The 14663-nt window shown below is 34.7% G+C and overlaps 1 protein-coding gene across 2 annotated transcripts in view; it reads right to left on the bottom strand.

Moving 5' to 3' along the window:
* The window catches only part of WDR72 (WD repeat domain 72), a gene marked incomplete at both ends in the record, with an annotated part of 200538 nt that overhangs the window by 132471 nt on the left and 53404 nt on the right, over positions 1 to 14663 (bottom strand). For both annotated transcript variants that reach the window (XM_082618356.1, XM_082618355.1), the window contains one exon: positions 9096 to 9298. In XM_082618356.1, the coding sequence (XP_082474482.1) occupies positions 9096 to 9298 (203 nt within the window). The remainder of the gene's footprint in view (positions 1 to 9095; positions 9299 to 14663) is intronic.

Here is a 14663-nt window from a genome sequence, read left to right on the forward strand (position 1 = left end):
TCCATTAAGATCAGGAACAAGACAAGGATGTCCATTCTCACTGCTATTATTCAACATAGTTTTGGAAGTTTTAGCCACAGGAATCAGAGAAGAGAAAGAAAAGGAATCCAAATCGCAAAAGAAGTAAAGCTGTCACTGTTTGCAGATGACAGGACACTATACATAGAGAATCCTAAAGATGCTACCAGAAAGCTAGTAGATCTAATCAATGAATTTGGTAAAGTAGTAGGATACAAAATTAATGCACAGAAATCTCTTGCACTCCTATACACTAACAATGAAAAATCTGAAAGGGAAATTAAGGAAACAATCCCACTTACCATTGCAACAAAAAGAATAAGATACTTAGGAGTAAACCTTCCTAAGGAGACAAAAGACCTGTATGCAGAAAATTATAAGACACAGGTGAAAGAAGTTAGAGACAATACAAACAGATGGAGAGATACACCATGTTCTTGGACTGGAAGAATCAACATTGTGAAAATGAATATACTACCCAAAGCAATCTACAGATTCAAAGCTAATGTCTTCATACATACATTTTGTTTTTACCAACATAGGGGAAATATTCCATGAGAAGAGATACTTTCTTTTCTGAGAATTGCTTCCTGTTACGTTTTTGCGTTTGCTGCTTTCTTAGGGCCAATTTCAACTTAAGTCATTGGTACAGAAGGAGTGCTCCTGTTGGGATTCCTTTAAATGGGTCCAGATGGTACTCTCAGTCTATAAGTGACATTACCAGCTTTCATAAAGAAAGATTTTATTCTCTTTCATTTCTTTCCTGTTATAAGCCACTAACCCTTTTAGTTAACTCAACATCTGAATTTCTATAAACTTCATTTTTTACTCCTCAAAATATCATCCATTGTGGTAGTCATCAAAAATAGGATATAAACAGAAAATATTCCTGATGTCAGACAATGACTTGGTTACTAAGAAAACTCCATGTTTCTGTAAGGAGTAACATTTTCCATCATCTTTTAATCAGAACCAGCAATTTGCTCAATAACAGAACATCTAAATCCACTGGAGTGAATTTGTATCCCAGAAGATTTAGACCTCTTTCAGTAAGTTGAATAGGTCCATCTTTAGGTCCTACAAGAACCTGGCCTTAACAAATTTGGAAAGTCACAGGGTTTTTGTTTTTGTTTTGCTTTTAATTACAACTGAGAAAAAAAATGTAGGAAAGAAAAGAAATGAGGGAGAAACAAAAAGTCTCTAAATGGTTATGGTGGGTAATATGGTAGGTACATTATTACATAATATATATTTTCTAAAATATCCCTATAAAATTATTGTGCAAATGGTGTCAAATTTAAAGACATGCTTTAATAAATTATGCTGCTCTGTCCCTAGATTAATCTAAATACAAAATAAAACTGCCTGATATGTTTAACTTTTCGTCATGTTTCTAAGATAGAATCCTCACCCACAAGTCAATTGATGACTATAATCAGAATATTTAATTCAAGAGAAAAGTTATAATGCTAGATTCCCATGTTTCTTACAGGATTGATTAATATTGTGGGGGTGGGGAAAAATACTGAGGTAAATCTAGGCTAAATCTAGTGCTAAAGAACAACATAAACATTTATTCAGTGAAAAGATTTACTTTAGAATTAACAGAAGGGATAACATTTTTTGAAACCAACTAAAATCAAAGCAGAACAAACCCTTCTTCTTGAAGAAATAAGAACTGCCTATCAGCAATTATAAAAACAGTAACGCTCACCTTGAATCAGCCTTACAGGTCTTTGTACACAATTATATTATCAGCTTTATGAATTTTCAGTTGCTATCTCAGCCACAAACTCATAAATGCAGAGTTGGTCAGTAATAGGAAGATGGCTACTTTAACAGCTTTCACTGAAAGAGGCATTTGAGAAAGTACACATTCCACCAGCTTTTCCCATGTTAAAAATAACAGCTTTTTCAAATCCTGCTTAGTACACCTTAGACGAAAGCTTAACGACATCTCAGGTAAACAATAAAAATTCAAAATCAAGTTCAGTCAAAACTAGAAATAATTTAAATAAATTATATCTGCAATTTAAATAAACTATATTTCCATCAGTCTGCTGAAAGGTTTTTACACCAGGAAATTTTTAAAATTAAATATTGGAATTTGAAGTAAACTCTGGAAGTTTTTTTCTCATTTGAGTATATAATTTCACTGCCTCTTCTGTATCTTAAATATAACATCTAGCAACAGCAGAGAAAGCCAATGAAAAAAGTCCTTGTGTGTGGTTACTGTAATTAAAAGATTCAATATCTATTACTGCCAGCCAGGTATCATAGCAACCCTGTATTGCTGAAAACGCTAGAAAAATCTTCAAAACCAGCAAGACTCTGCTTTAGGGAAATCTTCAACAACACGGGGGACATTACTGGCTGTCAACATCTGTGGGTGTTGCCATGGGCACAGCCACAAAGAACCCTGTCATCTGTACAAAAAGGTACACACAGAGAGAAGATGGGAGGACACAGAAGATAAACTGATAAGAGAATCAAAAAGAAGAAATAATTTCACTGGCAATATACAATAGGCACACAATTTTGAGTCCATGTTTTATACTAATTCTTTTCTATTGTAGCTGGAGAATCCAAATTCAACTTAACTGTAATTGTGACTAAACATGAACCAGGGGGTGGAAATAATATCCTAAAACTCTGCACTTGTACCATTTATCACAAGTCTTAATTTGAAACTCAAAGTGAATTACATTTAAAATAATACTTAAACTTCCACTTATAAACCCTTGATAGTTGTTTATAAATCTACAGAAGAGAAAAGAACAGGTTAGCATGAACAAGAACCCAATATTGATTTCTCGGCAGTGCAGTAAGGCATCTCCATTCTATTTGGCTGCTGTCAAAGCCACTCTTTAACAGCTGGAGTCAAATTGCACTATTTACAGAAAGAGCCCTTGTCAAGTGGACCATAAGTAGCCTAACAATACGCTATTCAAATGGCACTTTGCAACACAAATTGCTGACTTGATGAATAACCTATGTCAATGACTAAGGCTAATATAAAAGTTTCATTTTTATGAGAGGTTTTACATTCACACATTAAGTAAGCTTTCTTTGAAGAACTATTAGGCTATATATTTCAGGCCTTTGGACGCTGAAAATAATTAAAATCTGTTTAAATACATCAAGGGAACTTGACAACATTAATATGGATCTGGTGTTAACTACATTTGTCACACGAGTCAGAACAGTGCCCTTCTGTTTCTGGCACTCCCCACCGGCACGTGCAGCACAAAGCCGGACTCAGACCAGCCGTGCACCATGAAATAGGAGCATTCTCCTTTTGTGCCTCTGATTTACATGCCAACGAATGTTTAGATACAAGCAAGGCTTTGAAGTCCTGTGAGGAAATTCAGGGTTGCTTCTGTGTGCGTGGCGGACAGCTGGAGTCATTTAATGGTGTGGGGTTCCTACTTTTCACAGTGACTCTGAGACCTCCTGAATTAGTTTTGGAACAAAGCTGTGATATGCTTTTCAGAGTTTTCCTCAACACTGAGGGAAGTTTGTATCAAAAATGCTTAAACTCATGCTACAAAATAAGAAAAGGGCTATCCTTTATAAAGCAGCTACAGAAAATTGCGTATTACAGAAATTTTTTTGACATACAGTAGTTAAAATTACCATATAAAATGCTTATGAGAAATGGTTATACTGTCAAAAACTTGTACCACCTCACATGTGTACAAAAAGCAAATTGACTTCTATATTTCTCTGCTATTGTATATTTCTCTATTTTATCTCAGGACAGGTGATATCATTTAGGCACTAAGTTTTGAGTTGGGATTCACTAAATTAAAATACTTAAAAATCTTAATCCAATGTTAACAGAGAGAAATTCCTATATTTTCATGAAGGGCTGGCATGTCTAATAATAAAAATCTGTTTTCTTTTAAAATTATATAAAATTGATGCAAAATATTGTCTACGTTAGAAACAATAGGCATATGCTGTTTGTTACATTAAAAAGAATACTGAAAATTAACTACTAATCAAAAATGTGAAAATTATCATTCTATATTCAGGATTTATCCCTATATAACACAATTGTTTTCAAATAAATATTATTTGTTCTTTTTGTAATAATTCAATTTTGATAATAAAATATAGATAGTTTAATGAAAACTGAGTTAATCTGCAACATGCAATATTGCCACAGTGAATTATTATTTCATATTGATACATGTAAATTCGCAGGTGAAATTTTCAAATTGCACAATTAAGAAACTACTCTATTCCATTTTGGTTATGTTTTTGTTTCATAAAATGTAAAAGAACTAATGTTGCATTACAATAAAGTAATATGTAGTAGTAGGACCTGATTTTCTATTGGTGGCCTACCAGTACACCATCTGTGTTTTACAAGAGGTAGCAGGATAAAGCTCTAATAAGATTTTTCAGCAAATGGCACCAAACAGGCATCACTCTAAGGTCAACTAAAGGTTAAAAAAATACAAACATATTTCTAGAAACCTCAACTGGAACGTAAATAAATGTAAATGCATTATTTATAATCAATTTTATATATTTAGATAATGATGCATGTATAAGTGCTTTATTTAAAGAAAATTTCATTTTAAAAAATCTTGCTTGGATTAGGAAGCATAATGTGCACATTTGTTTTCCACAAAGGGCAGATTTTCAAACACATCAATTTCATGAATGCTGTCAGGAAACAGACTTGATACAAGGGCTTTTGGATTACATTCCTCATAGTGCAGAAGAAGTTGGGATAAGTTGCTTTATTAAAAATTTAGATATCTAGGGAGGGGGTAGGTATTGGCTATTTTGCTAGTTCCTCCAAGTACCTCATGATTTCCAAGTCTAGAGAGGACTGACTAGATCAGAAATTGCAAATAATGGCCAGCGAGTATCAAATGTGGTCCACTGCTTGTTTTTGTAAATAAAGTTTTATCAAAACACAACCACACTCATTTGTTTAAGAATGGTCTGTGGTGGCTACTGTGCTCCAACAGCAGAGCTGAATAGTTGCAACAGCAAAAATACGGCCTGCAAAGCCTAAAATGTTTACCATCTGGTCCTTTACGAAAAAGTTTGCTTATCCCTGGTCTAGTTCAACATTTGTCCAACATAAATAAAATGCAAACTGCATGTGTAATTTTAAACTGCCTAGTAGCCATATTGAAAAACATAAAAAGAAACAGGTGCAATTGGTTTTAATAATATATTTTATTTAAGCCTATATATCCAAAACATCATTTTAATATGTGGTGTTAGCCAAATTTCAAGTGCTCCATAGCCATGTATGGTTAATGGCTGCCGTATTAAACCATGTAACTCTAAAAGAGCAACCAGGGGGAGCTGTTGGGGACCCATTCTACAGAAAATCAGGGGTTTTTTTAAAAGGCATTTCCAGGACATTACAATGGGTCTAAATTGTGGCAGTTAAAATAATCCTGTTTTTTTTTTACTCATTTTACAGACAAGAAGTGTGGATAAAGAATTTAAAACCAACCAACAGAATAATAGACTAAAAAGACCTTCCCTCGTTAAAATCTGATGAGGTAATGAAGAGTTCTGCCATGTAAAGATGATTTTAGTAAGGTTGTTTATTTTCTACTTTGAAGCTAAATTCCTCCCACTGCAATTTAAACAGTTTTTATCTTGTTTTATCCTCAGCAGAATCTGAGAAAAGCAGTTCACCATCACTAATATGATATTGTATTCCTTTAAATCCTTTAAGACTCTGGTCCTCTCCTACCCCAAAGATTTTTCTTTGCCTAGCTGCACAAATTCAACTCCTTTGGCCTTTCTAATTGGACCCATTTTTTAAAATGTTCTATTGTATTTGTTTTTCTCTTTAAAACCTTCTCCTAAATCTATATGCACTCTTCAAATGCAAGAAGGAAAAGTGGACACAGCATCCTAATAAATGCAAAATATTGCCAAACACAAAGAGCTCACCACACAGATATTACATGCTATTCTTCCTTTTAAACAGTTCATGCTACCATTTGAAAATATTTCACTTGTCTCTCATTGAAGTCCATACCAAAAAATTCTGAAACACAGAGTAACCCTACATAGTTCCAAATTTTACAGGCTTATTGTCCCTCATTTTTCCCAGCTCTGAAATAAGGGTGATTCAATTCCCCTTCTTTAAATCTGATTTTTTTTTCTTATGAAAACTAATGAAGCATTTTACTATATTAACAAAAAGGAGAATGGAGAATTTATAAGCATTCTTGAAATTTTATGCTTATCAAATTCATAAATAAAAGATTAAGATAAAACAATCTTAAAGGCTTAAGTCTAAGACGATGAGAAGATATGCAGTACATAATTGGAGAAGATATAACTTAGGAGAAGCACAAATAAAAATAGCTCTACTCAACAGTAAGCTCAATAATAAGAGAAATAAAGTACATAGAACAAAGGAGGTGATAGTCCTGTCTAATTCAATTCTCCACCTCTGTAGAGAGTAAAAGTTGGAAATTGCAGTCATCTAAGGTAAAGGGCAGCAGCTAGGAAATGAAGTTGGAATCAGCCTAAGAGTAGGAAAACAAGACCCCGGCATTTTATTGCCTCCTGGAGTCAAGAAAGAAACAAAATTATATAAAGAAAATGAAATCTATATATACTATTATCACTACCTAAATGATAGCTCTGAGGTCCTGCAAGAAACAGCAGTCAGTTTACCTTCTGGGAATTAAACTAGTAAAATAGGCACTTGATGAATGAGATTTGCTCCTGCAAACCTTAGGCATATGACATGCACGAGTCAAGAGATATATCCAAGTTCTCATCCACTATTCTAGCATATAATTTCCACTATAAAATACAAATTCTGTTGTGAAAGAAAAGCAACAAAGCCACATTAAGATGGGAATGCTTGGCAGTCAGCTGGCCTCACTCACTGGGCTTTGTTTACCCCAACCTTAAAATACATTAATAGAAGTGTGATTCTGTCTCCCACTTTAGGAGACTAAGGCCCTATCACTTTCAACTTCAGTTGTGAATGTTAAAACATTTCATCATATTGATATAATTGTCCTTATAAAACATGATTTCCTGAGAATTCTCTGGTGGTCCAATGGTTAGGACTCCGGGCTTCCACTGCAGGGGGCACAGATTGGAATCTAAGGTCCCACATGCCACACGTCGTAGCCAAAAGAAAAAAAAACATGACTTCTTTCAAGTTAAGAACATGAAAAACAGACTTGGAAAACCTAAAAACAACTGGACTAAATGAGAAAAGGAAAAAAAGAGAAAAAAAAGCTGCAGCCTAATCACTGGTTTTAACATCTGCCGGAGAAAGCATAAACAAAAGTAGCTGGCCTAAAGAGAGAAATCCAAAATTTAGAAAGTTTTCAATGTATATCAGCCTTGACCAAGGGAGATAGTACCCCATGGGCTGAAAGCATAGACTGCATTATCTTCTTAGAGCTCAGTGAATGAATACCCTGGGGCTCTGACTCCATGCCCATCAAGGAATCCTCTGCTAAAATTCCACCTCCCCCGTTCTCCCTCATGCTCTGTAGCTTTGCCCTGTGAGACTGTGCTGAGCAATGAACTGCCATCATATTTATCATTATACGTTAAAAAATTGTCATTCTAGTTTAAATATTCATTTCTTGGGTGTTTGGTTAGTATGACTCAGTTCTCAAAAGGTTGACAAACTCTGGCCTCACTGATAAAATCGAAATCTAGTCTGTAAACCTAAAAAGCTGAGGCTCATATGCTGGTGCCCTCACCTCCACCCCTGAAGCTTTGAGGCAAAGCTTAGCAGCCAATTGGCCTTTCTTAAATAATGACACATCTTTTTGCCTCTAACTACATACATACACATGAGATAAAATAAAGTCTTATTTAATGTCCTTATTAATGTTACTTTAAGTCTTCATAATATCATTAAAATAACAGAAAATGTTAACAACATATAAATAAAAATCAGCTAAAATTTGACTTAGAAACCCCACTTCTGGAAATATATCCCACTAAATAACACTAAATATTAAAAAAAAAAAACTTTAGGTTCATAGTTGTGTTAGTCCTAAACTGAAGCATAAAAAATAATCCATATATTAAGCCATAGGAAAATAATTCATATCAGTATAGTATATACACAGTATAGAGCATGATGCAGTCATTAAAAAGAAATAGACATTATTATGAAAATATGTTTACATAAAAAAATACTGGGCTTCCCTGGTGGCGCAGTGGTTGAGAGTCCGCCTGCCAATGCAGGGGACACGGGTTCATGCCCCGGTCCGGGAAGATCCCACATGCCGTGGAGCAGCTAGGCCCGTGAGCCATGGCCGCTGAGCCTGCGCGTCCGGAGCCTGTGCTCCGCAACGGGAGAGGCCACAACAGTGAGAGGCCCACGTATTGCAAAAATATATATATATACTACATTACATATACACATATAAATGCCACAGTTGCAACCTGAGGAGGGGATAACTTGGAGGTGTAGATGACAGAAGAATGGAAGTATCCCTTAAAGAAATCAGATTAAATTGCTGTCATGTTTAGAATTGAAAAATAATCAAACTCATGCAAATTTCTGTGACATTGGTTAACGTGGCTTGAGAAAATGAATGTAAACTCCATCGTTGTGTGTTAACTGAGGCCTGGAATCCTAAAGAGCTAGTGATCCTAGAGATGCTGAGTATACCAAAAGAATTGCCCAAACAACGATCCAGTTTTTCTGATGTTTTTTGGTTTATTTGTAATCAGCATTTTAAAAAGAGGTCAAATACCCAAGTGAAAAAAAAATTGATCCCGACCACAGAATATAATTTTCCCCCCTTTTCATTGAAAACCATCTAGAATTCAAGGATTAATATAAAACTGGCTCAATCTTGATAAGCCAGGACCTGTCTTATCAAAAAAGAATGCTATAGTCATTCAAAAATAATAATAACTCAAAAAGTTACCCTGATTCACCCAAGATCGCTTGGTAGGTACGTCTGGTAGATGCGATCATCTCTGAGTTCTTATCTTTGTGCTGATATTTAATGGCGACATATTTATGAAAGCACATTACTTCTGACTCAGGGTTGATAATGTTCTTTGTGAGCAACAGTTTGATTTTCACTTACCTTACATGAAGACTCCACCTGCAGACCAGGGCAAGGTATTGGCCCAAACTGGTAGGAGCTGGGTGACCTCTGTTCTACACTTTTGTGCTTACGTGTCTCTGAGGCAACTGGAAGTACAGATTCAGGCTTTAGAAGCTGTGAATCATCACAACAATTAAGAATAATCCTTGCTCTTTCTCCCGTTTCATGTCTTTCCAAAGTGCCTGGAAAACAAGATTAGAAATAAAAATTTGTGCAAAATATTTACTCCCAAAGAATGAAAAGAAGAAACCACTTGTAACACAAAATCACAATTCTTTATCATGCCTTACTATCTCCTTGCAACCAAAAAACAGCCTAGAGCTTTCTCTAAATTATTCAAATCATCATTTTACAAAGGCTGAAATTATAGACTTGAAAAACTCATCTTCTTCTTTGTGCTTTTTCATCCACTGAAATCAACAGGGCATTCAATAGTCGTTAACAGTAAAATCTCATACTTATTATACAGTATGCAAGTGATCAATAACAAACAACTATGGAATATTTTAGTGCTGTCCCCTAGTGTTCCAACTCACAAACAACAGAGAATCCACAGTGCTTTGCTTGGGTTCCCAACCTTAAAATGTTTCTATTGGTAATACAGCATTTACGTGAATAGGGGAAATAAGAACAGAGATGCCCAAGTACCCTCAGCTTCAGGAATGCTGGCCACTCTAGGGTTTTGTTGCTGGTGGTGGTATTGCTGATGTTGTTGCTGTTATATATTTTGGCTTTTATTTCTTATTTTATTCGGAGAGAAAAAAATTATTTTGCCCTCTTCTCTGCCATTCTTGCAGTTTCAGAATTTCAAAGTACTGACAAGTTCAATTTACAGTTAAAAGGAACAAGTATGAAATAGAGCAAAAGTGTCAGAAAACAATTCACAGAGAGTGTTTTTATAAAATACAATGTTATGACACTCAATGGAATCTTGATAAATATCAATTAAACATGACCACTGTCTCAATTCAGTTACGAGTTCATTTGTATTATTCATACTGTATTAAATATATACTATCCTACTAAATAAAGCAGCTAAGGAAAATTAACTTGACATAAAATCTAAACACAGAATTTTATTTCTTATTATTCCTTTCCTGCCAGTGAAAAAAGAAGCAGTTGTACTATTTGCTAAGAAGGAAAAAGATCATTCTTACTGACAGAATTAAGAAAAAAATGATTTAAAGTAATTACAATAAGAAAATAGGAAGAATGCTTCTATACCCCTATGTCTTTAGATAGATTTGAAGATAATGACTATTCAGTCCTTACTCATTTCTCCTTCTCTCTTCCATATCTTTCCTTTTCAGCAATAAGCTACCTTTAGTTGGTGCTTTGGATTCTGAATCACTAATAGCTACTATGCTAAAATATTGGGGAGAAATTTAGTCTCTGGTTTCTTAACAGTGATATCTTTTCATGATAACATTTCTACATTCATAAATTAACATCTTTAACATATAAATCTTAAAAATGCTACTTCTCTAAGCTTTCCTTTTCCATCAAGATTGATGTATCTTCAACAAGTAAACTGGGCAACAACATCAAGAAAATCCTCTCTCTTAAGGACGACAATAGAAGAGCTTCTCAAACCAAAGATAACAGTAATTACTACAGTTATTACTTCTTCCTGAAAATAATTGTATTCCGGAACTTGTGTCTGAAACATCTAAAATTCACTGTCTTTGTGAGGAGTCTCTATAAATACGGTGTCACAATGGGTATTTTCTTCTCATAGATTTTCTGTGGCTACTCAAACTATAATGCAGAGTAAACAAGAATGACTCGAGCCTGGTCCCCCTGGAGCTACTTAAAATCTAATGGTAATGCAGAGGCAAGAGACATCTGAAAACTAATTTGTTATAATATTTAAAGTAACACATAAGTTATTTCCACTCCAAACTAAAAACCTCCCATTCTCACAAATATTGAGCACTTGTTTTTGTAAGCAATTGTTCCCATCCTGACTAATTATTAAATACTTAAAATAATTAGATCATTTTGTTTCAAAGAACTAGTTGAAGCACAAATGTGATAAGGGGGAGTGGTTACAGTGAGTAAGTTTCTTTAAAAGTTACCATAGACAAATAAGTAAATTGCATTTTTTTCTCCAAATGGCTGCAAAAAATTTTATTTGCTTAATTATAATGACATTCTTCAAGGCATATCTACTGTCTTTTTTCCTTTTTTATTAAAGTATAGTTGATGTACAATATTATGTAAGTTACAGGTGTACAATATAGTGATTCACAATTTTTAAAGATTATACTCAATTTATAGTTATTATGAAATATTGGCTATAATCCCTGGTTTGCACAATATATACCTGTAGCTTATTTTATACCTAATAGTTTGTACCTCTTAATTCCCTACTCCTATATTGCCTCCTCCTCCTTACCTTTCCCCACTTGTAACCACTAGTTTGTTCTCTGTATCTGTGAGTTTGCTTCTTTTTTGTTATATTCACTAGTTTGTTGCATTTTTTAGACTCCACATATAAGTGATATCATACAGTATTTGTCTTTGTCTGACTTATTTCACTTAGCATAATACCCTCCAAGTCCATCTATGTTGTGGCAAATGGCAAAATTTCATTCTTTTTTATGGCTGAGTAGTATTTCATTGTATGTATATACCATACCTTCTTTATCCATTCATCTGTCAATGGACACTTAGGTTGCTTCCATATATTGGCAGTTGTAAATAATGCTGCTATGGACACAGGGGAGCATGTGTCTCTTCGAATTATTGTTTTTGTTTTTCTCAGATATATACCCAGGAGTGGAATTGTTGGATCATATGGTAGTTCTACTTTTAGTTTTTTGAGGAACCTCTATACTATTTTCCACAGTGGCGGCACCAAGTTACATTCCCACCAACAGTGCAGGAGGGTTCCCTTTCCTCCACATCCTTGCCAACATTTCTTATTTGTGTTCTTTTTGATGATAGGCATTCTGACAGGTGTGAGGTGATATCTCATTGTGGTTTGGATTTGCATTTCTCTGATGATTAGCAATGTTGAGCGGCCTTTAATGTGCATAGCCATCTGCATGTCCTTTTTGGAAAAATGTCTATTCAGTTCTTCTGCCCATTTTCTAATCCAGTTGTGTTTTTTTTGATGTTGAGTTGTATGAGCTATTTATATATGTTGGATGTTAACCCTTTTTCAGTCATATTATTTGCAAATATTTTCTCCCATTCAGTAGGTTTTCTTTTTGTTGTGTTGATGGTTTCCTTTGCTGTAAAAGCTTTTAAGTTTAATTAGGTTGTATTTGTTTATTCTTGCTTTTATTTCCATTGTGTTAGGAGACAGATCCAAAAAAATATTGCTATGATTTATGTCAAAGAGTCCTAGCCACAACCATCAGAGAAGAAAAAGAAATAAAAGGAATCCTAATTAGAAAGGAAGAAGTAAAACTGTCACTATTACAGATGACATGGTACTATACATAGAAAATCCTAAAGATGCCACCAGAAAACTACTAAAGCTCATCAATGAATTCGGTAAACTTGTAGGATACAAAATTAATATATAGAAATCTTGCATTTCTATACACTAACAATGAACTATCAGAAAGAGAAATTAAGGAAACAATCCCATTTATCATCATGTCAAAAGAATAAGATACCTAGGAATAAACCTACCTAAGGAGGTAAAAGACCTGTATTCAGAAAACTATGACACTGATGAAAGAAATTGAAGATGACACAAACATATGGAAAGATATACCTTATTTTTGGATTGGAGGAATATTGTTAAAATGACCATACTCCCCAAGGCAATCTACAGATTCAATGCAATCCCTATCAAAATACCAATGGCATTTTTCACAGAACTAGAACAAATAATTTTAAAATTTGTATGGAAACACAAAAGATCCAAAATAGCCAAAACCGTCTTGAGAAACAAGAATAGATCTGGAGCAATCATGCCCCCTGACTTCAGACTGTACCAAAAAGTTAAAGTCATCAAAACTGGCTTAAAAATAGACACATAGATCAATGGAACCCAATAGAGAACCCAGAAATATACCCATGCATTTATAGTCAATTAATCTATGACAAAGGAGGCAAGAATATACAATGGAGAAAAGACAGTCTCTTCAATAAGCAGTGCTGGGAAAACTGGACAGCTACATGTAAAAGAATGAAATTGGAACATTCTCTAACACCACATACAAAAATATACTCAAAATGGATTAAAGACCTAAATGTAAGACCAGAAACCATAAATTGAATTTTGAAAATAATAAGTTGATTTTCTAATAAGTTCAGCACAACAGCTTTTGTCAAAACCCTGACAGTGGAAAGATAGGGATTCCCATGTATGCCAGTTATCAATTTATTGTATCTTAGCTCCAAATTCACCCTTTACTGCCTGCTCTGAAAATGGATATGGGCTTTTAAAATATTTTTCCTTTAACAGCTGGTGCAGTGTTAACCTTTGTGGATAAAAGGTGCTGGAATGACCTAGTAGAAGAAAGGGTTTTTCTTCTCAGATCTGGTGTCTTCCCCATTACCAGGCTCCTGCAGTGCAAGTAAGCTAGCAGCACCCAGCAGACAGCAGCTTCCCTTGGCACACTCTCTGGGTGGTTTTATAATAGAGTGCCTCTAGTAAGGCATCTCCCTGTGAACTGCTTTCCCTAGTCCCCTAGAGGGCATATTTCTGGCAAGTTATACCACACCACAGCAGCTCCACTACCATCCAGTGACCACAGCTATAACCTCTCCAGCAAGGTCAGGATCTTAGCCCTGGGGTTGGGGAGGGCTCTTCCTTGGGCAGCTATCCCAGCTCTAGGGTAATGGCTGCTCCTTAAATCTGCTATTCCTATACTCTTTAGTTTTCTTTAGTTCTTATTACCTGTCCCTCCCACTGAAATTCTTTATGGTGGTTACTAATTTTTAATGTTAAATGATCTCTGTTCAAATTACTATGTCATTTCTCTCTCCTGATAATACCCTGATTAATATTAATATATCACAGTAAATCACTTCTGATGCAGAATGTTCCTTTAAATATATTCCTGAAATTATGGAATTTACATAACTTCAGAGATATACTTAAATTGTTAGAGAGGGTCAATAGCAAGAACAGTAGTCCTAATGTAAATAGTAACCTAGGCGGCAGGGCAGACCCCAAGGAGGTCCAACACAGGGTGCCTTTTTCAACTCTAATAAGCTGCCTTTGGCAAGAGACAGAATAGTGACTACTACCTGATATTAAAGAAATATCAGAAACTGAAGGCTTACAAAACTGCTTAATTCAACTTCTAATTTCAGGGGATCTTTTCCTTTCCAAAGTGAACTCAATGGTAATTAGTTTTTTTTTTTTTCTTTTGCACTGTACTACATCAAGAATATGATTGAACTCACACCTACTCTTCATTTGGATCAATCTGAACATGATAAGGAAATATGCAGAGACATATGTGAGTTACATATTATTGAAAGTGACAATACCATTTCCTCCCTCAAAGTAGATGTGCAAAAAATACCATAAAATCTACCCCAAGTAAAATATTCATTGTATAAAATATCATAAAAAAT

The sequence above is a fragment of the Mesoplodon mirus genome, assembly GCF_964341445.2.
Source record: "Mesoplodon mirus genome assembly, chromosome: 4".
Classification (NCBI taxonomy): Eukaryota; Metazoa; Chordata; class Mammalia; order Artiodactyla; family Ziphiidae; genus Mesoplodon; species Mesoplodon mirus.